Source organism: Conger conger, chromosome 1 (assembly GCF_963514075.1).
Source record: "Conger conger chromosome 1, fConCon1.1, whole genome shotgun sequence".
NCBI classification, from domain to species: Eukaryota; Metazoa; Chordata; class Actinopteri; order Anguilliformes; family Congridae; genus Conger; species Conger conger.
Genome location: NC_083760.1, coordinates 58,544,690 through 58,566,521, shown reverse-complemented (window position 1 = coordinate 58,566,521; position 21,832 = coordinate 58,544,690). Strand labels below are relative to the sequence as shown.

General features: G+C 43.2%; 1 protein-coding gene across 1 annotated transcript; it reads left to right on the top strand.

Annotated features, from left to right (window-relative positions):
• The first annotated feature begins 32 nt into the window (after positions 1-32).
• tgfb2 (transforming growth factor, beta 2) lies at positions 33-21,521 on the top strand. Its single transcript, XM_061242917.1, has 7 exons — positions 33-1,399; positions 10,641-10,804; positions 15,050-15,182; positions 15,544-15,654; positions 16,095-16,263; positions 18,220-18,373; positions 18,864-21,521. Exons 1-7 carry the CDS (start codon positions 1,054-1,056, stop codon positions 19,020-19,022), a joined length of 1,236 nt encoding a protein of 411 aa, XP_061098901.1. The 5' UTR covers positions 33-1,053; the 3' UTR covers positions 19,023-21,521.
• The last annotated feature ends 311 nt before the right edge of the window (positions 21,522-21,832 follow it).

Genomic DNA, 21,832 nt, shown 5'->3' with positions numbered 1-21,832 from the left:
CTATGACCACAACGTCCCTTTGTAGGGGGCAAAGCACGTGGTGAAGAAGTCCTTTATAAACCTCTTCTCTTTGGTGATGCTATCTCCTGGCCAGCGCTTGCTTAGAGGGACAGAAGATCAGATATTTGTTTTCATCGGAAGGGGATGGAGAAACGCTTAAATAGTCTGATCGAGTAGGCTACGAAGAGAGACGAAAAATTCTCATGTGTTCCGGTATATTATTTCTTTAGGATACGACTAGGCATTGCCTCCTGTGCTATAGTCGATGAACTTTGAATTTTTCATTTTCAACACGTTAGTGTCCGGCGTTAGTTTGACAGGCAGAGTGGTGTTGGGATAGGGTTGGTGCGATCAGAGTAGCTATGCAAGTCTTAACTGCAGAGCGCAACAGGCAGACTCGCCGAAGTTAGAAAAACCTTTCAGTTCGCTGATGTGGTGAAGGTGAGCGCGAACCCTCAGGCAACGATTCAGAGCTATTAAACTGCGGATTGCCGAACAGCTCGCATTTGTGTGGCTTTCAGGCTTTACAGAGTTTTGTTGGAATTCAGAGCCAGTATTTCGAGATTCTGCGTTTGCTACTTTTTACCTTGAATTTTGTATGCCTTTGACTATTAATGTGAAGCGTGCTTATTAGACTAGCTATAAACGCAGTGGGTGTCTGGAATGTAGATCAAATCTGGTCTGTCTGTTCTGCTTGGATAACGGATTTTGCAGCTCGCGTTAATTTATTTCAGGTTGGCTATGTGAACGTATTTTCAAGTATTGCCTAACTCAAAATTGACGTTGTAAAACTGAACGGGCAAGTAGCTACTAGACTCGAATAGACTAGCATTGAAAAATAATTACTTAGCCTTTCCAAATATAAATAGGTCTATATTCAATCTACAGTTATAGCCAAATTATCGAAAATAACATTTGTTGTACAACACTGATTTGCAGAAATGCATGTGTTAATATTATTTAACTAGCATATCCTACGCCATATGTTCAAACTATTAACTGCTTCTGCCGAGTAGTAATTCAAATCCCATAGTTTCGGAATTTATTTTAAAGATGAATTTATACTTTTTGAGCCTCTTCCTGACCTTGGACTTGGCGACAGTGGCTTCGGGTCTGTCTACATGCAGCACATTAAACATGGACCAGTTTATGAAGAAGCGCATCGAAGCTATCCGTGGGCAGATCCTGAGCAAACTTAAGCTTACCAACCCCCCGGAACACTTTACCGAGCGTGAGGACGTGTCGCGGGAGATCATCGCGATCTACAACAGCACGCGCGACCTGCTGCAAGAGAAAGCAAACGAACGAGCGGCGACATGTGAGCGACAGCAGAGCGAAGAGGAGTACTATGCCAAGGAGGTGCACCGAATCGACATGCAGCCATTTCACCCCTCCGAAAGTAAGCCATATGTGTACCTGCAAAATCACATTTTGTATGTTGATTAATTTATTCTTTTATTTATTTTTTGGTTGGTTGGTTAATTTTTGCATTCATTATTTGTTCTGAATTATTATATGAGGTCTGTGTTTTAAGATGAAGGGTTTGAGGTTTTTTGCATTACTGAAATAATTCCAATATCTCAGGAATTCTAGTCTAGGTTAATATAAAACATCGGTGGACATCCACAAGCAGATGTACAGGTGAACTTCTTGGTGTCAGGTGTAAAGTGAAATATGTCTATTTCTTCTCAGCTCTGAATGTAACAAAGCAAAACTTATGATGATGGCACAATCTTATTTTGCTTATAAAATATATCCTCTCAGTAGGCTACTTTATTATTTGCGAGTAGAAACCAGACTTCCAAAAAGTAAAGAAGCATATCTAGTGAAGCTCTGTGTTAATGGAATGTAAGCTGTGTGCTTTCTGTCAGATCTGGTTCTGGTCAAATCTACTCTTGGCATAATTGCTAGTGCTGGATGTTGTATATCAGACAAATTGTACATTTACACTCAAGTTTCTTGTTGTGTATTTCTTCTTCAGGGCAAGCAAACACTTGCGTGTTCATGCATGTGTGTTATTGCTTGAGCTGCGAAGGTGCTGTTTACCTCTGATGGTCTGTCATGAATAGGGGATTCAGAGAATGAGGGGGCAGGTACGAATTTCTGCACTAGGTTGGCACGAGACACTGGTCTACTTTCACAGCTGTAAACAGAAAAGGGCGCGTGAAGGAATAACAAGGCAAGAAACATCACATTATGTTTACACGTTACACGAGTCACTAGGATAATGCGAGAATTAACAAAGGATTCCTAAGACAGGTGGAAACAAGGTTTGCTGCGGTTTCCCAGGCTGTCTGAAATCCAAGAACTCAAAGAATGTTAACTGAGCTGAATCACACCTCGATTCCTTAGTCAAATCTAATAAACAGCAAGTAAGGGGTTTTGTGTACATGCACTTATTCTGTTAAACTGAAGCATCATTAGTGTTGAGTTTGTCATTATTTTTTAGTTATTTAAGTTATAGTTGGAAATGCTGGTAAAAAGGTTGATACTGATGAGGATCAGGCCAAAGGAAATGGGAGCGAAGATTCATAGCTCTTTTCTCCAGGTCTTTCAGGACGCGGTGACATAACAGAGGTTACCTGAGATTTGTGTTCAGCTCGTTGTGTCCTCAGCCTTTTCAGCACAGAACAGTAACAAATCAAAGGTCTTAAAAACAATTCAATGTAGTCCTTTTCCAAATAAACACAACATGTTGTTCCTTATAATATCTGTATGCACTTTACATTTTGCAGTCCTAACTATGTAAGCACAGTAGCAATATGTGTAGGGATTTCGCTTTTTTTATTTTTATTTTTTTTCCTGTAGACAAACTGCGTATACAGGATGTAGAAAATATAAATTAGGAGATATATTATCCTCCCCAAGGTATATTTTGCACTAAATATTATTCTTGGCCCTACAAGCTTGTAAAAATACCCTAAATATGAATCAAGCTGGTACTTTGCCAGTTACAGACAGGAAGGAATTTACAGTATGTGGTATAAATAATAATGAGTCAACATGTGGAGAGAAAGGGGTGGGGTTACGTTTTTGAACATCTTTCCATACTCCTTAATATTCTCTCCTGTTTCTCTGTTTGTGTCAGAACCTGAGAAGGAGGGAGGGTTGGAAAAAGTAAGAAAAGGAAATGGATGTCACTGGTCAGCAGCCATGACAGAAAGCGGGTGGGGTTGGGGGGGGGGGGGGGGTACCTGCACTCAATCTGCTTTCAAACTCAGCCAAAATTTAGCTTAGGCTAATTGTGCACACGTGATGTCAGCTGTGTTTGGGTGTGCGGCAGGAAGTTCCCATGGACTGTACCCTGGGGCATGAGAGTGCTGGAACTCGCACAAAAGAGGGGGTTGGGGTTAGGGGTTGGAAGGTGGGTGGGTTGATCTGCAAGGGTTGAGGTCTGCCAAGGCCCACAGAATACAAGCAGTTTGGAAACTAGCAAGCAGCACATCGTCATGCCTACTGTACGGTACCTTATTCTCTATGGAAAATTCCGTTAGTAGAAATACGAGTGCCAGGCTGTAGTGCATTCTGTGCCCCCCCATTCTCCATTGCCTTCCAGCACTTTCCTCCACACACTCCAGACACTTTCTGTCTGTTTGAAGTGTCCATTTTCATCCCTTCATCCAGACTGGCTTACTGGGAGGAGAGGATGCAGAGGACGCACCACATTGTTACCTGTGTCTCGATCTTTATTTGAAAGAAGCTTTCAAAAAAAAAAAGAAGATAACCAGGATTCCTCCACACCTACACCTCAAAAACAGATTCCCCTGTACTGGCAGTCAGAAGTCAGCCTGGCCCATGTATCTAAGAGTGGGAGTATTTAATATTTCATTAATAATTATTGAGGATACTGCAGAATATGCAGGTCCATATATCTTGTTGCTGTAAGAATCAGTCACACCTGAGTCTTTATAAGCCTGAACTTTGACTGAAGTCTATGTGTGTATGTGTCTGTATAGCCCCCGCAGTGGCTTCAGCAATGGTCTCTTTTCATAGGGGAACCCCTGTGCATGGGAGAGGGAGGGACTCTGTATGAAAGGTAGAAACAATAAGCTCCCTGTGCAGTGGGGAAAACGAACACATGCACACAAACAGACATTCACCGCCGGCACACCTATACCCTGCACACACATGTGAATACAGTCTCCCTCTCTTCCCCCCACTGGTCTCTCACACGCACATTGGTCTGGTAGCAGTAGGTGTAGTCAACCCCACCTCAGCACACATGACAGGCTGGCTGGAATCGCATGTAGAATCAGTGCTACTGGAATAGGTCAGTTTCACTGTTTGCCAGTAGATAGCTGGGAGATTGATTCCACTTTCTCTCTTTTTTTAGGCAGGCTATGCCTTCTTGTGAGTTATTTGTGGGCTGTTTTTATAAACAATAATATTAAAGTGTCAAGGAAAATAAAACTACTTCTGACCATTAGTAGATGCAGCATTTTATATTTTTTATTGCGATGAATTGGCAGAATAAACAAAGAAAACCGATTGTCAGGGCAGCCCCGTGGAAAAATAAACTCCAAATCTTTCAGATGTGGACTGAGCGATACTCCTCTGAACCTAGTAGTGTCAGTCAGCTCTGATATAGAAATTACTCATTCATGCTGTTTGATCTATGAACAAAAATTATCAAGGCACTTGATAATGCCGACTAATCTACAAAGCAAAATAAAATAAAATACAATGATTTCCAGGATGCAGCCTTGAAGTTGATTACAAACATTTGTGCCTGTTACGTCAGCCAATAAAGTGCCATTTTAAAATTGCAGTGTTTACACCATGTGACAACTTATGAGGCCTCTAAATGGGGAATGGATTCTCTCGTGTTTATATTTATATGCTGCAGCAGTTGTTGATATGCATGTGTTGCCATGGTTGTACTAATGTTTACATGTTGCTAACTGTGTTGTATTACATAGTTAGCCATATCTGATTTGATATAGTATGGTTCTGTTGCTTTGTTGATATACATATACTGCCACAGTAAGGTGTTAATATGCTATCATAGTTGTGCTGGTTTAAACTCTGTATGGAAAGTAGGGTAGGAGAGTCCAAAGAAGGATTTTTTAATGGGGGGGGCTGTGTGTGTAGTGTGTGCCTGCTCTTTAGCTGTCTTCTTTCACCCTCTCCCCTCTTCCCTCTCCCCTCTCTCCCTCTCCCTCCCTGCTTTGAAGTGGGCCGAGAGAGAGAGAGGTTGGATTGAGAGCTCAGTCGGAGGGGAAAGTGCCGTTAATGTTGAATCACTCACTGTAATCATGCCAGAACAGACTCCTGCCATTTCTGCTCGGGAGCAGAGCGTCCAAACGGTGTGTTTTTGTAACAGGAGGAGAGCGAGGGCGAGAGAGTGACTAACACTGCAGCACTGTGAACTGGGCTACACAGCAGTCATTCTGATCACATATTATATAATGCAATGTTCTCCGACCAGAGGAGGGTAATGTGAAAGTAATATCGACGATAGTTCTTTGTAAAAATTTGTTTAGATGAACGTGCCCTCCTTCTTTGTTCTGTGGTCCTCCCTCCTCATCTGTGTTTGTGTGTGCGTGCGTGTGGTTGTGTGTTTGTGTGTGTGGGTGTGCACGCATGTGTGCAATCGTGTGTGTGTGTGCATGTGTACATGCGTGTGTGTGTATGTGTTTGTACGCATAGGTGTGCGTGTGTGTTCGTGTATGTGTGGGTTCATGTGTGCCTGCGTGTGAGTGTGTGTGAGTGCATGTATTTTTGGGGCCTTGCCACACAGCAGTAGCTGAGAGCAGAGGCCATACCTGTCCTGATTGATACCAGACGCAAAGCCCCTCCCCACTGTATTACAGTGCCTGCAATGGGAGGAGGCAGACAGCCCTGTGGTGGGAGGAGTCTAGGTGATGGACATGGGGGAGACATATTGTGGAGGACAGGCTTTACCAGAGGAGAATTATTGTGGAGAAGGACAGGCTTCACCTGGACAGAATTATTATGGAGGACGACAGGCTTTACCAGTACAGAATTATTGGGGAGGAGGACCTGCTTCACCAGGGAAGAATTATTGTGGAGAAGGACAGGCTTCACCAGGGGATAAATATTATTGAGGAGGACAGGCTTCACCAGGGGATAAATATTGTGGAGAAGGACAGACTTCACCAGGGGATAAATATTGTGGAGAAGGATGGGTGTCTTTGAGGAAGGAGCCTTATAGAGACCTGCAGCCCCGTGGCAGAGATGCTTCAAAGCAGGAGTATTTTTAGTTTGCAGGGATTATGCGCAGAGTTGTTTTCAATTTGCTGTTGGCAGGTGAGTGGCTCGGGCGGGGGCGTCTGCAGGGACCAAGACAGGCCGAATTCTCCGTTTCACATTTCCTCTCTCCCCTTTCTTCCTCCTCTCTCATTCCTCCTCTCTGTCTCCTCCCTCTGTCCCTCTGAACTTCTCGTCTCTCTTTCTCCCTCTCATTCCCACACGCACTCTGCAGCGGAATCGGCATCAACAGAAGCTGGAGAGGAAATTGATCTGTCCCTCAGCACTGCATTTCCTCCCCCTTCTGAATCAATTCAAATTCAGTTTCCTGTGCTGGCCTGAGAAGCACACACTGTGTTTGTGAATATATACAGAGCCGCTGATAACAGTGTAGAAATAACAGCAATAGAAGTGAGTTGAATCAACAAAAATATTTTTTTCATCATAAAAAAGTCACAAATATTTACCCATTTTCAGAACTTTGTGCAACATTTCTTTTTCATTTCTTTTACCTTTCCTCAATACAGAATCAAGCTGCCCTCTTCATGTCGAACTCCAAACTTGCCATTTCCCATTGCAGAAGAATAATTTTTCTCTCTCCACCCTTTCTCCCCTCTTTTGATCCCCTCTGTCTTTACTCCTTCCTTCTCACCCCTTCCCCCATTCCTCTTTTCCAAAAATTTACTTCCCCCCCTCTCTCGTCTCCTCTCCTGTGTGTTTGTGGAGGTTGTCCTGGTTTAACATTGGAACTCTCCCTGCATTAGCGTGTGAAAGGGAGGGCCTAGGGAATTGTGAGTAGGTCTTTCTGAAGTGAGAAATGCACAGAAGTTGGCCAAACAGTTTTAGTTCCCAACTCTTTTAGTGTTATAACTGTGTATGACATCTATTTTAAGGCTATATCTTGCCTTTCCATAATGGAAGAAATTCTGTGTTTCTACAGTCTGAAATGTTCTCAGTTATAAAAAGTATTTGTGCGTTTTTGTACAATAGCAAAGCTGTCTTTTAAATATAGTCACATGGGCTCTTCCAGACCTCGATGTATCATACTTTGATGTAAATTCAACTCTTAATGTCACAAGCAAACCTGTATATTGTCACATTTTAGTCCACATATTAAAGAGGTTTTAGCTATTTAATTAAAGTTTACTATTTAATTATTTAATAACCAGTAAAAATGTCCTTGCATCTGTCTGTGACCAATATGGCTACCAAGTGTTCTCGCTCAATAGGGGGCAGAAATGTGCTTTGTGCTTTGTTTGAAGAATGCCCATTTTAGTCAGTGATTTCACCCTGCGTTCATAATTACTTGATTAGCAGGAAATTACTTGCTTTTTTATTCATGCAAAGAACAGCATGGGCTAGAAGAAGGTGTTCCGCGCCATAATATATAATTTGGCTGCTTTTGCATGAATGGACTTCACTGATGCACTCTCAGAAATAATGTGACAGTGGAGGTACATTTTTGTTTTTCAAGGATCTAATTACCCAAATGTTCCCTGAAAGTACAGTCATGTTCTCTTTGGGTACAAATTAGCCAAAAATGTCCAAATTAGTTATATATTGCTGGCTAGGGGTACAATTGTATGTACCTGAAGGGTACTGCCCCAGCAACAAGCATTTGTACCTTTTTAGGCTCTTTTTGTACCTTTATTTCTGAGTGTGTCGTGTATGTAATTTAGAAAGGTATTCACACCCCTAATTTAGAAAGGTATTCACACACGGAAGGACCATGAGGCAGGGATGAGGGAGCAAATTACATGGTTTCAATAAGAGGTGTGTGGATGGTACAACATACCTGCGGTGCATCAGAGCATGATGCTAATTCATAGCTAAACAAAGACTTCGGATACAGCCCTTATGACCTTTTCCAGGTAACAGCCAATTTCATGCTGTAAATCAGTAAAAATATGACAAAACGTGTTTCTTTGGAGCAATAATTTCAATAATTAAATGCATTAATCTTTTCTATTCAATTGCTTTTAAAATGAACGCTATAGACAGTAATGAGTGTTGAGGTCAGCAGCTTTCCTTTGTGGATACAGTACATTGGAAACGCTTCCCCCCTGCTGACTGTAACCGTGTTTTAAACATCAGGTTCATTTAGGTTAATGGTTTCTGAGACTTCATTTTCCAAGAGTGTTTTAGCACCTTTCAGGCTGAACAAAGAGGATGGGTGCGTTTTCCTGCAATTGCCAGGGCAATCTCTCATTTAACCTGCTCTCGGTACTGGATTAATATCTCATATGTGTCCATGGCATGGCTATTCAGGCCTGCAGCTCTTACAGTGTATATGCTGATGACCAAATGACCTTCCATGGATCTAACAGTCAAGGTGTTGTAGGTTTGCATGTTCCTGTGCTTTAAAGCATCGCGTGTACATCTGAAATGTGAGACCTGTGGGAATGCTGTCAATTAATTATTTTATTGTAGGCACACCTGATAGTTATTTTTGCTTGTGATGTTTTTAGTAGCCTACTACAACTGCAGCTGATGAGACCTGCTCCAATCATCTTTAGTTAAAGGTACAATAGGTAATTTTGGACTTCTAATAGTCAAGAGAGGAGTTGCAGCAACAAACACCTTCAAACCACAACACTGTTTATCCCTCCCCCTTCTCTCTAAATGCACCAACATTGAAACGCCATTGGCTGTGGCAATTGAAACCAATTTTCAACCAATGAGCTTGAATTATTGTACAGTTATACAATGTTTTGGTACAGAGTGTGTGGCCGTTAACTGTATATTTTGAAACCTGAATTTAAGGACTATACACACAAGCAGAGGGTGAGTCAACATGTCTGTGAGCCTTTTTCAATGGTCTTGTAACAATGTTTTAGCACAAAACTCGTACCTATTGTACTTTTAAGCATATTATAACTTGGTCAGCCTGGGTAGACCAACACTCTTTATACAGTTATACTGTATACTGAGTGTCCCTGTATACCAAGGTAAAGTCATACTACATGTTAACAGGTTACAATCAAAGAAGGTAAATAAAGCACTTTTAATGTCTTCAGTATACAAGGGCAGATGTGATCTCAGAGCTCCCGTTGAATTCCTATGAACAATTCTGATTAAGTCAGGAAGGTTTCACCATACTACAGGTAAGTAAGACAAAGCGATGACACCAGTTCAGTAGTTTTGAGATACAGATTTCATTAAGATGAAAGTTAATGAATGACAGAGCCATCCCTTTAAATCTGAATGACTCAGTTTTGCCGTTAAGGAAACAGCTGGTCAAAAATAGCATGGCATTATTGTGCTCACACACTCACCTCAGGACACCCCTCCCCCACTAGGATTCTGGATGCCATTCGCTCTCACTGCTGCCACTCACAGTCTGTAGCCACAGTTCATGTATGCTTAATCATTCTTAAATTAGTAATCTTATTGCTTCATACTATTTACCTATTGAAGTTCTATGTAAGTGTCCTTCATCCAATAAGGGTACAGACCATGCCGTCAGAGGAATCTTATCATAGTCAATTTGGCTAGTACATTAAGCTAGTACAGCCACAGGTGCCAGAAGAGCTGCAGTGTCTGTGGGTTTTTGATGTGTTTCAACACCAGTGATAATTAATAATTGCTTGGCTAAATAATAACAAAGGAAGGCCTTATTGGGTGGCTAATTGAAAGGAAAAACATGCAGACACTGCAGCCCTCTGGGACTTGAGTCTGGCATCCTTTGTTTACATGTGACAGTCATTGATTGCAACTACAATTGTTACTGTTGTTACTAAAATAAAAAATATATATTGTGCTAGATTTTCAGAAAGAATTATGAAATGTAAAATGGAACATTCTTAAATCAGACATTCAGCAATTTAAACAGTATTGAGATTGAATGCCCCCCTTGCCTATAGGAATGACAAAGCAGGTCCTCTTTGAAACAGGCCTGCCTGTCAGTTCATGCCATGTTCATCTGATCCGTAAACAAAACTGGATACGTTTGGGAACAGATAACACTTATTTTACCAGGACCTGAAGGTTTTTGTTACCAGAAAATGCACATGAAGACATATGTTCTCAGAAAAACCTAGCTTGAACAGTTTTTTTCAGCTAAACAGCAACTTAAAACAAGCTAATATTTTGTACTTGTTAGGAAAAAATAAGACTTTAAGTCTCGATGCAAGACTATAACACTTGTTAAGACATGCTTTTTGCACTGAGAATGTTAATCTGGCAGGATATAAAGACCAATGGGTGTAAATTTAGACACATTTTGGGTGAGTGTAAAATTTGCATCAAGTAGCGGGCGTGTAGAGAATGGTAGGATGCAGAGGTGAGTATAATTTGTTGGGAAGTGGAGCGGGGACGTGTGGGGACATGAAGCACCGCCGTGTGGAGGGCAGGAACGTTCACACTCGCACATCCCAGCGGACCCTCAAACGGCCTCTGCATTCTTAAAGGCGTTTCCTGTTGTGCTGCAGATGTAATCTCCCCGACGCACTACAACCCCTACTTCAGACGGCTCACCTTCGACGTGTCACCCATGGAGAAGAACGCTTCCAACCTGGTGAAGGCGGAGCTGCGCGTCTTCCGCCTGCAGAACTCTGAAGCCCGCGTCTCTGAACAGCGCATCGAGCTCTACCAGGTACCTCCCCAAGCACACCGGCTGTTCCCTGCACTCTCTGAAATAAAGACACAAAAGGTGCCTAGAAAGGTACAAATATTGGTCGTTGGGGCAGTATCCTATGGGTACATAAAATTGTACCTAGGCCTAACCAGTAATATATAATAAATTTGTAACTGTTTTGCTTGGAAAACACTCATTTGTGCCCAAAGACAACATTACTGTGCTTTCAGGGCACATGGGAAATGTGTCACTTTATTTACTGAGAGTTTGTCATCTACAGTGCCCTCCAAAGGTATGTGAATGTTAGAGTGAAATGTGTTCTTTTTGCTAGTTAAATTTGATTTTGAGAGCATATGATGAAACATGGATATGAGACAAAAATACAGAAAATAAGCTTAGTTCATGCTATTTACGTGAGTCTCCTCTTCAGCAAGTGAGACACATGCTCAATAAGATTTACTTGATGTGTAAGATGACTTGGCCAGTCAAATCTTTCCGCTTTTTCCCATTGCTGAATGCTTTGGTGGCATAGGACAGATGAACCAAGCGCAACCAGGAAGTTTGGAGAATAGATGTTTTTATTCAGCACAGGGCAGGTCAAACAGCCAGGGGTCAATTGCCGATAGACAAAAACAACAGGGATAATCAGAAGCGTAGTCGATGTCACAAGCGAGAGTCCAAACATAGAAAGGAAGTCCGGTAAGGCAAAGGTACTGAGGGTAATCCCAAAATCAAAAACCAAATGTCCAATCAGAGTTTGGCAACGACAGATCAAAACCGAGACAGAAGGATAATCCAAAATCCGAAGGTAGGAGTACACAAAACAGGATGAAGCACGAATCAGTCAGGAAAACGCTGGAAAGAATGAGACACATTACAAACATTACAATCTGGCAAAGAGTAGACGAAGACTTACGAAGACTTACACAGGTAAACAAGCTGAAATTAGAATAGTGTGGAGAATAGGTAACGAGACACAGGTGAAGCAAATTAATAGATGAAAGGACGACGGAAACAGAGCGGACAAAAAACACAAACATCGGGCAAGAAACAGAAAACGCCAAAACAGAATGGACACCTGTTATGACGAGTCAGTCATTGTCTTGCTGCAGGATGAAGCACCAGCCAATGAGTTTGGATAAATTTGTCACATCCCACTGCTGCCATCCTCCTTCACGTCGTCAAGAGAGAAGTGTGCCTGTTCCGGAAACAGCCATACATGCCCAAGCAATGGCCCTACCTCCTCCATATTTAACAGACGAGGGGGGGAGGGGTTCTTTGGATCATGGGCTGCTCCTTCCTTTCTCCACATTTTCAGCTTTCCATCAGTTTGGAAAAGGTTTATTTTGGTCTCATCTGTCCATAAAACTTTGTTCCAGAGCTCTTCTGGCTCGTCTGTGTATTTTTTGGCGAATTCTAATCTGGCCTTTCGATTCTTGCTGCTGATGAGAGATTTGCATCTTGCAGTGCAGCCTCTATAATTCTGCTCTCAAAGTCTACTGCGTACTACGGCTTGTCATATTTTCACCCCTGCCCTGTGGAGACTGTTGGTAATGTCACATTGACCATTGTTTTAGGGTTTGTCTTCACAGCTCTTAGGATTCATCTGTCATCAGCTGCAGTTGTCTTCCTTGGCTGACCTGTACAGTGTTTATTTCTGAGTTCACCAGTGGTTTCTTTCTTTTTCAAGACTTTCCAAACTGCTGTACTTGATATACTGTACCCAGTTTCTGGCTTTCCTTCCTCATGCATTCTTCCTTTCTCTCGGCTCACAGATTTGTTGTTTTTCCAGCCATAGTTGGTTCTCTGGTCTTGATGATAGTGTTTGACTCCAAATGCAATCACCACACATGAAGATGAAGGCTAAAACCAAGACTAGACACTCACTGCTCTTTTATGTGTGAACAATGCGCGCAAAAGGACACACCTGAGCAACAGTTAACACCTGTCAGTCTTCCGTGACCTTAATATTGCACATAAGAAAAGGGGGATTCAGCACAAACACAGCTGTTTCTGGAAAGCGATAATATACACATGTACTGTAAATATCATTAAATAAAAGCTGACTGTCTGTACTTTCACTTCATATTCACATTTTTATCTCAAATCAAAATGCTTCTAGGATAGAGAAGAAAAAAAAATCACTTCACTGTTTCCATACTTTTGGAGGGAACTGTATTTTGATAGAGATAGCGATTGTGCCCTTCTTTTGTCCATGACCTAACTGTTGTAGGTATCTCTACCTACATGGCAGGTACCTGAATATACATGCCTTCTGTAGTTATCTACCTACATGCTCGCAATGGACATGATCGAAAGATAGACCCACTGCACCCTAACCCTTGATCTTAATCTTGCTGAATATAGCTAGTGATGAACCGCACATAGGGCACTGTCTATATCACTGCTTGTGTTGTCTCACTGCCTGTGTTATCACATCCTGTGCTATTTCATTGACTGTCTTGTCACTTCCTGGACTCACTGCCTATTCTCTCTCACTGCCTCTGCTTTGTGCACAGCTAAACAGCAGTGATTTACCACTCTGTGTGTCTGGGTCCGTGTCAAACTACACTCCTGTATTGCTTGTTCCAGTGCTAACAAGTACCAGGAGGAAATGTTAATGCTGAGTTTGTAAGTTATTTCATGGGTGACATGTTTGGTAATTAAATTGATTGAGTATTTTCTCATATTACCCCTGAGAAACCCTTAGAGTGAGAGAGGGAAAGGTCATTTGGAAAACTGCATGTTCAGTTCACATGTATATGTGAACATATGTGAGTTCACATATCACAGACAGTCAGTGATTTCATGTGTCTTATACAGTCTGTAAGCTCATGTATTGGTCACTCTGTGAGTTCGCAATGCATACTTGAATTCAAGCAAAACAGACTTGTCACATTATTCATTCATTACAGTCGCTATAAGTTTATTACAATCTAGGTTTTGTGTCACAGACAAACAACTGTGAGCTCAAACACATTGTGAATTAATGTATCATCAATTCAGCAGTGTAGGGGGCTTAGCTTTGTAATAAGTTATTTTTGTCAGTGTGAGAAGCTCTTCTCTAGGTCTTGCTGCAGACCTCAGCTCATGCTGTACTCATTAAGGAGGTACCAGCCAATACAAACACATCTATGAGGAAAGTGCAATAACAGCACTGCTTCAGACATCTGCATTCTCAATATTTGCCTCGCACAGAGGGGCTGCTGGGAAGAGTGTGGTAAACCTGTTGCTCAGAAACAGTCTGCACGGAGGGGTGGGGTTTCTCCTAGATCTATCACTCAGAAGAGGGGCCCCTAGGAAAGGGGAGATTTCCCCCATACAGTCATATTTAATCCATAGCAAGACAAATGCTGTTGAGCGAGGTGAGAAGAAGGGCATTTATTGGTGGAATAAATGGTTTTCTGAGTTATCTCTGTACTTTTGCTCCGGACTGTCACAGTTGTTATGCTCTCTAAGTGTTTCCAAATGGAATGCCTTTAACGCCGCAAAGCCTAGATCCTGAGGAAATGAGTTCAGCTGGTGAAGCGCAATTCCTGGGAAGCCTGTTCCTCCAAAGAGTCTGTCATTGTCAGTGGACTCATTCAGCTTTTTCAGGTTGATCAGACTGACGTGTGCAGGTTTGACTTCTGCTGCCAGCTGCTGCTTCTTTAAAGGTCCCATATTGTGGAAAATGACATTTCCCATAGCATTATTGCTATGTGGATTATAAAGGAGTTGAAGGTGCTATAAAAATTCTGCGATCAAAGCACACAGTCCCCAAATAAACAACCTTGTAGTGAAAGGGTTGACTATGTGAATATGTTATGTAAAAAGGGTTGGTGTAATAAGCTAAAGCTTCAGCCTATACCTTTCGGTCAATATTGTCATTGATTATTTCTATGTGCATTCATTCTGTAAAAATAGTTAATAAGGACCAAAATAAATTACTACTACTACTAACTACTACTACTAAATCCACACAATCCATATATCAGATAGATATCAATGAGCCTTAAAGACACAGTCACTAAAACATATTGTTCTTGTTAATGCTCATGAGAGGTGCTGATGAATGGACATGTAGAAGTGGATAGAGATGTTTTTTGGTACTTAATACCACACGAACACCTTCTTATGGATATCGGGTCCTAAAATAGAACACTGGAAAGGTGTACAATATGGGACCTTTAAATGTTTTTTGTGTGCCATTCCAATAAATAGGCTCAACCTCTTCTACAGCATCTGACTGCATTGGTTGGGCTGTCTTTCCTTATTCTGCAGATTCTGAGTCACAAAGACCTGGCCTCTCCAACGCAACGCTACATCGACAGCAAGGTGGTGCGCACTCACACAGAGGGCGAGTGGCTGTCCTTTGACGTGACAGAGGCTGTCAGCGAATGGCTGCTCCACAGAGGTGAGAGAGAGGGAGGGGCATAGGGGTGAGAGGAACGTTCCCATGATAAAATGGCTGAGGCCAGAAGTGAGTGGCATGGGGAGAAAGAGGGAGGGGCAGGGAAGCAAGTAAGAGATTAGTGTTGTGGAATAGAGAAGAGAATTAGCAATATTACCTTACATTATTGGCATTTTGCAGATGCTCTTATCCAGAGTGACATACAGTTGATTAGACTAAGCAGGAGACAATCCACCCCTGGAGCAATGCAGGGTTAAGGGCCTTGCTCAAGTCATTTACCTTAACCACTACGCTACAGGCCGCCCCTAATGGTGTCTGTGCATCAGTCCTGGAGGTTCTCAGTGCTGTTTTTGTTTTGAACCAGACAGAAACAACGGATTCAAGATCAGCTTGCACTGCCCCTGCTGCACTTTCGTCCCATCAAATAACTATATCATACCCAACAAGAGCGAAGTGCTGGAGGCCAAGTTTGCAGGTACAGTAACTCTCAGACACTGTGTCTGCATGTTTTGTTCTGTGTTTGTGAGTGCGCATGTGTCCAGTAGCTGGCAGGTATATTGTAAGGTATAACTTGTCTAATACTAGTAGGTGACCTGTGCGTGTGTGCGTGATCGGCAGATGTAGTACGTGTGTGACTGGCAGGTACAGGTGACAGGTGTGTGCATTGTGTGTGACTGGCAGGTACAGGTGACAGGTGTGTGCATTGTGTGTGACTGGCAGGTACAGGTGACAGGTGTGTGCATTGTGTGTGACTGGCAGGTACAGGTGACAGGTGTGTGCATTGTGTGTGACTGGCAGGTACTGGTGACAGGTGTGTGCATTGTGTGTGACTGGCAGGTACAGGTGACAGGTGTGTGCATTGTGTGTGACTGGCAGGTACAGGTGACAGGTGTGTGCATTGTGTGTGACTGGCAGGTATAGACGATGGCTTCGTGAATGGCGGAGACGTGAAGCTGTCTAAGAAGCGTCGGCCGACTGGGCAGAACCCCCACCTGCTGCTAATGCTGCTGCCCTCCTACCGCCTGGAGTCAGAGCACAAGAGCCACCGCCAGAAACGCGCCCTGGACTCCGCCTTCTGCTCCAGGTCAGCCTCCCCCCCAGCGCAGAGCATGCCCAAAGACCCCCTCTCCCCTCAAGCACTTTATTAGGTATAGCACTTTAAATAGACTTATTTTCTTAGACTCCTGTCGCCTATCCACTTATAGGTTTGGCACGTGTGTTCAGAGATGCTCTTCTGCATACCACTTTTGTAATGCGTGGTGATTTGCGTTACTGTCACCTTCCTGTCAGCTTCGACCAGTCTGGCCCTTCTACTCTGACCTCTCTCATTAACAACGCATTTTTGCGCACAGAACTGCTGCTCACTGGATGTTCTTGTTTTTCGCACCATTCTCTGCAAACTCTAGAGACTGTTGTCTGAGAAAATCCCAGGAGACAGCTTCTGAGATACTGAAATCAACAATCATTCCACGGTCAAAGTCACTTAGATCACATTTGGTCTGAAGAAAAGCTGAACCTCTTGACCGTGTCTGCATGCTTTTATGCATTTAGTTGCTGCCATATGTTTGGCTGATTAAATATTTGCATTAACAAGCTGGTGTACAGGTCTACCTAATAAATTGCTCACTGAATGTATGTGTTTCAGCCACCTGTTCAATGTGAAGTCAATGGTAACAATACGGTATAAATTCAAAGTCAATCATGATTTACTGTGTTAGTATTATTAATTCATTCATTCATTCATTATCCTAACCCGCTTATCCTGAACAGGGTCGCAGGGGGCTGGAGCCTATCCCAGTATACATTGGGCGAAAGGCAGGAATACACCCTGGACAGGTCGCCAGTCCATCGCAGGGCACACACACCATTCACTCACACACTCATACCTACGGGCAATTTAGACTCTCCAATCAGCCTAACCTGCATGTCTTTGGACTGTGGGAGGAAACCGGAGTACCCGGAGGAAACCCACGCGTGTTAGTATTATATTATATTATTTGTGAAGGAATCAGGGACAGTTTGTGTCACTGCCGAGTCGCCCTCTCTCACACGATTAATGGAGGAGCCACATTCAGCAGTCCTACTGCACAGTATCCCGCTCCAAATTGTACAACATGGCAGCACCAGTAAACGTCACCTCCCTGGTTTCAAAACGCTTTTCACGAGCCCATGGATAGTCAGTGGGCACTTGGTCCATGTTTTTTCTACAGTCTCTGCTTCCCGCCCCCAGTGCAGACCTCACCCTTTGGCCCCCGGTCCCTCCACATCCCCTCCACACTCTGCACCGGGGGACGGCCACAGGGTCTGCTAGGTTTCTGCTTTTTCAGCCTGATAGCGCCAGCAAATTTAGACCCGAGAAACCCGATAAGGAGAGTCAACAATGTAATCGCCTCTTTTATTCGAGCGGTTAAAGTCGCAGTGAAACGGATGTTCGAGCAGCACTAGCCTCCACAACATGACATAGACGCAAGTGAAACTAATTTTTCCGGGGGGGAATGTTTGAAGGGCGGGGAGTCAATTTGACGGAAGAATGTGCGCCGCTGCTTGAAGGACGTTGATTGACGGGAACAGAAAATTGACAGACATTCGTTCGACATACACGCCCACTGGTACTCGATGACGTAAAATTTAATCAAATCATTTTCCAGGAAGTTGATGGAAAAAAGCTTTGCTGTGAAAATACACAAGTATTACAAGTGTATTAATTTTACGGAATATGTACAGTATGTATACAGTTTGTATAGTTATCAAGAATTTACTAAATTGAGGACAATTTAGGAATTTTGGTTACGGCTTGTCTTTAAGTACTGAGTAACAGCAAACAGCAGCAGGCCTTGTTCTGCTCCCATATCCGGACCGATGGCCAGTGCTGCTCACGCTCCAGTCTCCCCTCCAGACCCCTCCTCTCCCCTCCAGACCCCTCCTCTCCCCTCCAGCCCCCTCCTCTCCCCTCCAGACCCCTCCTCTCCCCTCCAGCCCCCTCCTCTCCCCTCCAGACCCCTCCTCTCCCCTCACCCCTGTCCTCTGTGTGGCCCTGCAGGAACATGCAGGAGTCCTGCTGCTTGCGCTCCCTCTACATCGACTTCCGCAAGGACCTGGGCTGGCGCTGGATCCACGAGCCCAGAGGTTACCAAGCCAACTTCTGCGCGGGAGCCTGTCCCTACCTGTGGAGTGCCGACACACAGCACAGCAAGGTCAGTTCAGCAGCGCAAAGCAGCACTATTAGTTAGCTTGTGATGCTAATGGCACATTAGCGTGTGGGTGCCGGTGTGTGGTAACAGTCATGCTGAGTTTTTGTCACTGTTATTATTAACCTTTACTTATTCAGATGAATTCCATTGAGATAGGGATATAATTTTCAAGGGAGACCTGAATTACATACAATAAATGAAATAAACGAATAATTTAACAATATACAGGTGAATTAAAATAACAAATTACCATAAATTGAATACAATAATATAATAAAACATATGAAAGAAATTAAAACACATTATGGTTGCGGTTTGTGTCAAAGCCGGTTAGTGATGTACTTGTTGTTGGGTGTCAGTGCTGTTGGTGTTAAAGTGGTGAGTGAGCTGGTGTTGTTATGAAGTGCTTGTTGTTGGGTGTCAGAGCTGTCGGTGTTATGGTGGTGAGTGAGCTGATGTTGTGGTAGTAATGTGTGTTCCTGTGCTCCTCCAGGTTCTGGGTCTGTATAACACCATTAACCCTGAGGCCTCAGCCTCCCCCTGCTGTGTGTCCCAGGACCTGGAGCCCCTCACCATCCTCTACTACATTGGCAAGAGCCCAAAAATTGAGCAGCTCTCCAACATGATCGTCAAGTCCTGCAAGTGCAGCTAAGACCAAACATAACACAGACACACACACACACACACACAAACCCATAAGCATGACCTCTCAGTCCCAAATTTACGCACACATACATAAGCACAATCTCTCTCTCGCTCTTTAACACTCCCTGTCACAGACACACTCTCTCAGACACACACACATGCGCATACACATACACACAAGCAGTTTGATCTTTGTTTGTCCCTCACACACACACATGCCCACACCTGTTTCTGTCATGAACACGCGCACCCACACACTTACATACATAACCTAAGCATGATACTCTTTATCCCACTCACATATACACCACACACACATGCCCACATCTGTTTCTGTCATGAACACGCACACCCACACACTTACATACATAACCTAAGCATGATACTCTCTATCCCAGACATTGACACACAAGCATGATGTGTCTCTATTCCATACACACACACACTTCCACACACGCATACACACATGCACACACACACTGACTCACACACTTCCACTCACACACACACATACACACACTTACACACACACACACACATACACACACACACTCACACTTACACAAACACACACACATACACACTCACACACGTACACACACACACACACTGTGGAGGTGGCTGTGAAAAGGCTCTGTTGGCACCCCTCACCTCACACACTCATCGCGCCACAAGAGAAGTTTGGAAAACACTGGAAGAGTATAATAATATAAGAAAAATAAGTATGAATATGTGAAATCAGGAGATGGAGGATGGTCCCCTGGTCTCAATGTCCAAATCAAGCCAGTTCTTCTGGTACTGTTGTCTTGCATCTTTGAAACTTTTATAATTTTACATGTTTTTTTAAATACTTGTGATATTATTTAAAACGTGTGGCTTGCACTGGCAGCAGAGGGCTGTGTGTTTACAGCCTGCTCCATGATAATAACTCTTATAAAAGTCACTGCAAAGAGGAACAGAGAGTCAAGAAACTGACAAACAGATGCAGAGACACATCATGAGCTAAAAAAGACATACACACAGATTGAAAGAAACAGATAGAGATATTGTCTTCAAGGCTGTGCTGTACTCTATGTCTGCTGTCTAAGGGACTGGGTCTGTGTGACTGCTAATCTGACTTAGACTTTTATGTGCAGCGGGAATGAGTTTCCCTGTTTGCTCTCTACAAGTAAAATATTAGTTGTGTAGTTTTGTTCTGGACTTGTCTATTATAAACATCAAGAATCCAGTCAGACATATCCAGTCACACCCAGACTAAGTTAGAGACACCTGGCCCAACCTTGGTGTCTCTCAACCATGGTCACATCCAGACATGGTCCGCAGCACCAGACCACGTGAAGACTTAGTGAGACTCACTCAGTCAGGCACTCCCATTTAGGCCGAGACTGAGTCAGAAACAGTCAGTCAGGATTAGACTTTGTGAGAAACAGTCAGTCAGGACTACACTTGATTAGACCCACTCAGTTAGGATTAGACTCAATCAGAAACAATCAGTCATGATTAGAGTCAACTAGAAACACTCAGTCATGACTAGAATCAGTCAGAAACACTCAGTCAGGATTAGACCCAGTCAGAAACACTCAGGCCCAGACTCGGTCAGATAGCCAGGCCCAGACTTTACCAGTCCTGTCCAAAGACTGGCTGCGGGCCCAAAACCTGACAGTAGAATTTAGCTCTAGTTTTTTGCATGTTGGGTCATTACACAACCTCCCAACGATGGTTGAGCAGCCCAGTAATGAGTTTCAGCCCTTCATGAACACGCAGGGAATAAGCGGAAACTATAAATATTAATGTAAATATGAAAAGGATTTCCTGGTTCAACTTAGGTATATGCTACAGCTAAATGTTTTTATTGTGTTGTTTTGTTTTGTTTATATATGCAAGCTCTAGAAACATTGAGCATGTGGTTAATGTGCTATGCCTGAAGGGGGTCTGGGCCATTGTTCTAGAAGGCTCCTTCTTTAGCACACGAACAGGATGCCAGTGTGCGTACTGCACATGGACAGGTAGTGATGTAATGCACTTTGTGCAAAGAGTGTGATGTTGCAGTGCATAAAGCACAGGTACACAGGGCAGTGGAGTGATGTGCGGACGGGTTGCCAGCAGGAAAGAGGTTTTCTACCCACACCTTTTGGAGCTCTGTTCTGGATGGACAGCCCAGTGGACAGCCATGTTAGGTCGCACACCTCTCCATTGTTCAAAACCTTCATTTATCCGTGTTGTTTTTTTCTGATGAGGAGTAAAATATTTTCATCCCAAGAATTGCACTGATAGTACTTCCCCCCCCCCCTTTTTGTATGTCATTATTTTATCCCCCTCATAGCTGTCTTTTTCCCTTAGTGCAGGAAGGGTGATGGTGTGAACACAGAGGAGGGTAGCACCAGCGTGCTCATGTCATAGCTGCTGCTGATGTTGTCATTGTCCTTGTCATTGTCGCGGATGTCGACCCGTCATGATGAAATGTAACGTTTTTTTTTGTTGCGGTGCTCTAGTGATAAATAAATTATTGAAATTATGAGGGAAAAAATAAGGCTGTTTGTTTTTTTTTCCACTGCTTTCTCTCCGTGCTGAAAATATTGGATTTATGCTGTAGTTTATACTCTTGGCTTCAGGGCATTTCACACAGAATAAGCTAAACTGCCAGAAGGGCTGTTACTCTCCGCAAGTACAACACTGAAAGTTTGAATAATTACAACTTTGGTGCACCACATGAGTGGAGCCACAGCTATTGAACGTCTGCCCTGTCCACAATTGCACATTTGCACATTTTTCTTTTTCTATGAAAACCTTTAAAACACTAAGCATATTGCACTGCCA

Excerpts from the sequence above, each read along its gene's own strand:
- tgfb2 (XM_061242917.1), top strand. The coding sequence starts at position 1,054 with ATGAATTTATACTTTTTGAGCCTCTTCCTGACCTTGGACTTGGCGACA. Across the intron at positions 1,400-10,640 it reads GCCATTTCACCCCTCCGAAA|ATGTAATCTCCCCGACGCAC; the intron begins GTAAGCCATATG and ends GTTGTGCTGCAG. Across the intron at positions 15,655-16,094 it reads GCTGGAGGCCAAGTTTGCAG|GTATAGACGATGGCTTCGTG; the intron begins GTACAGTAACTC and ends TGTGACTGGCAG.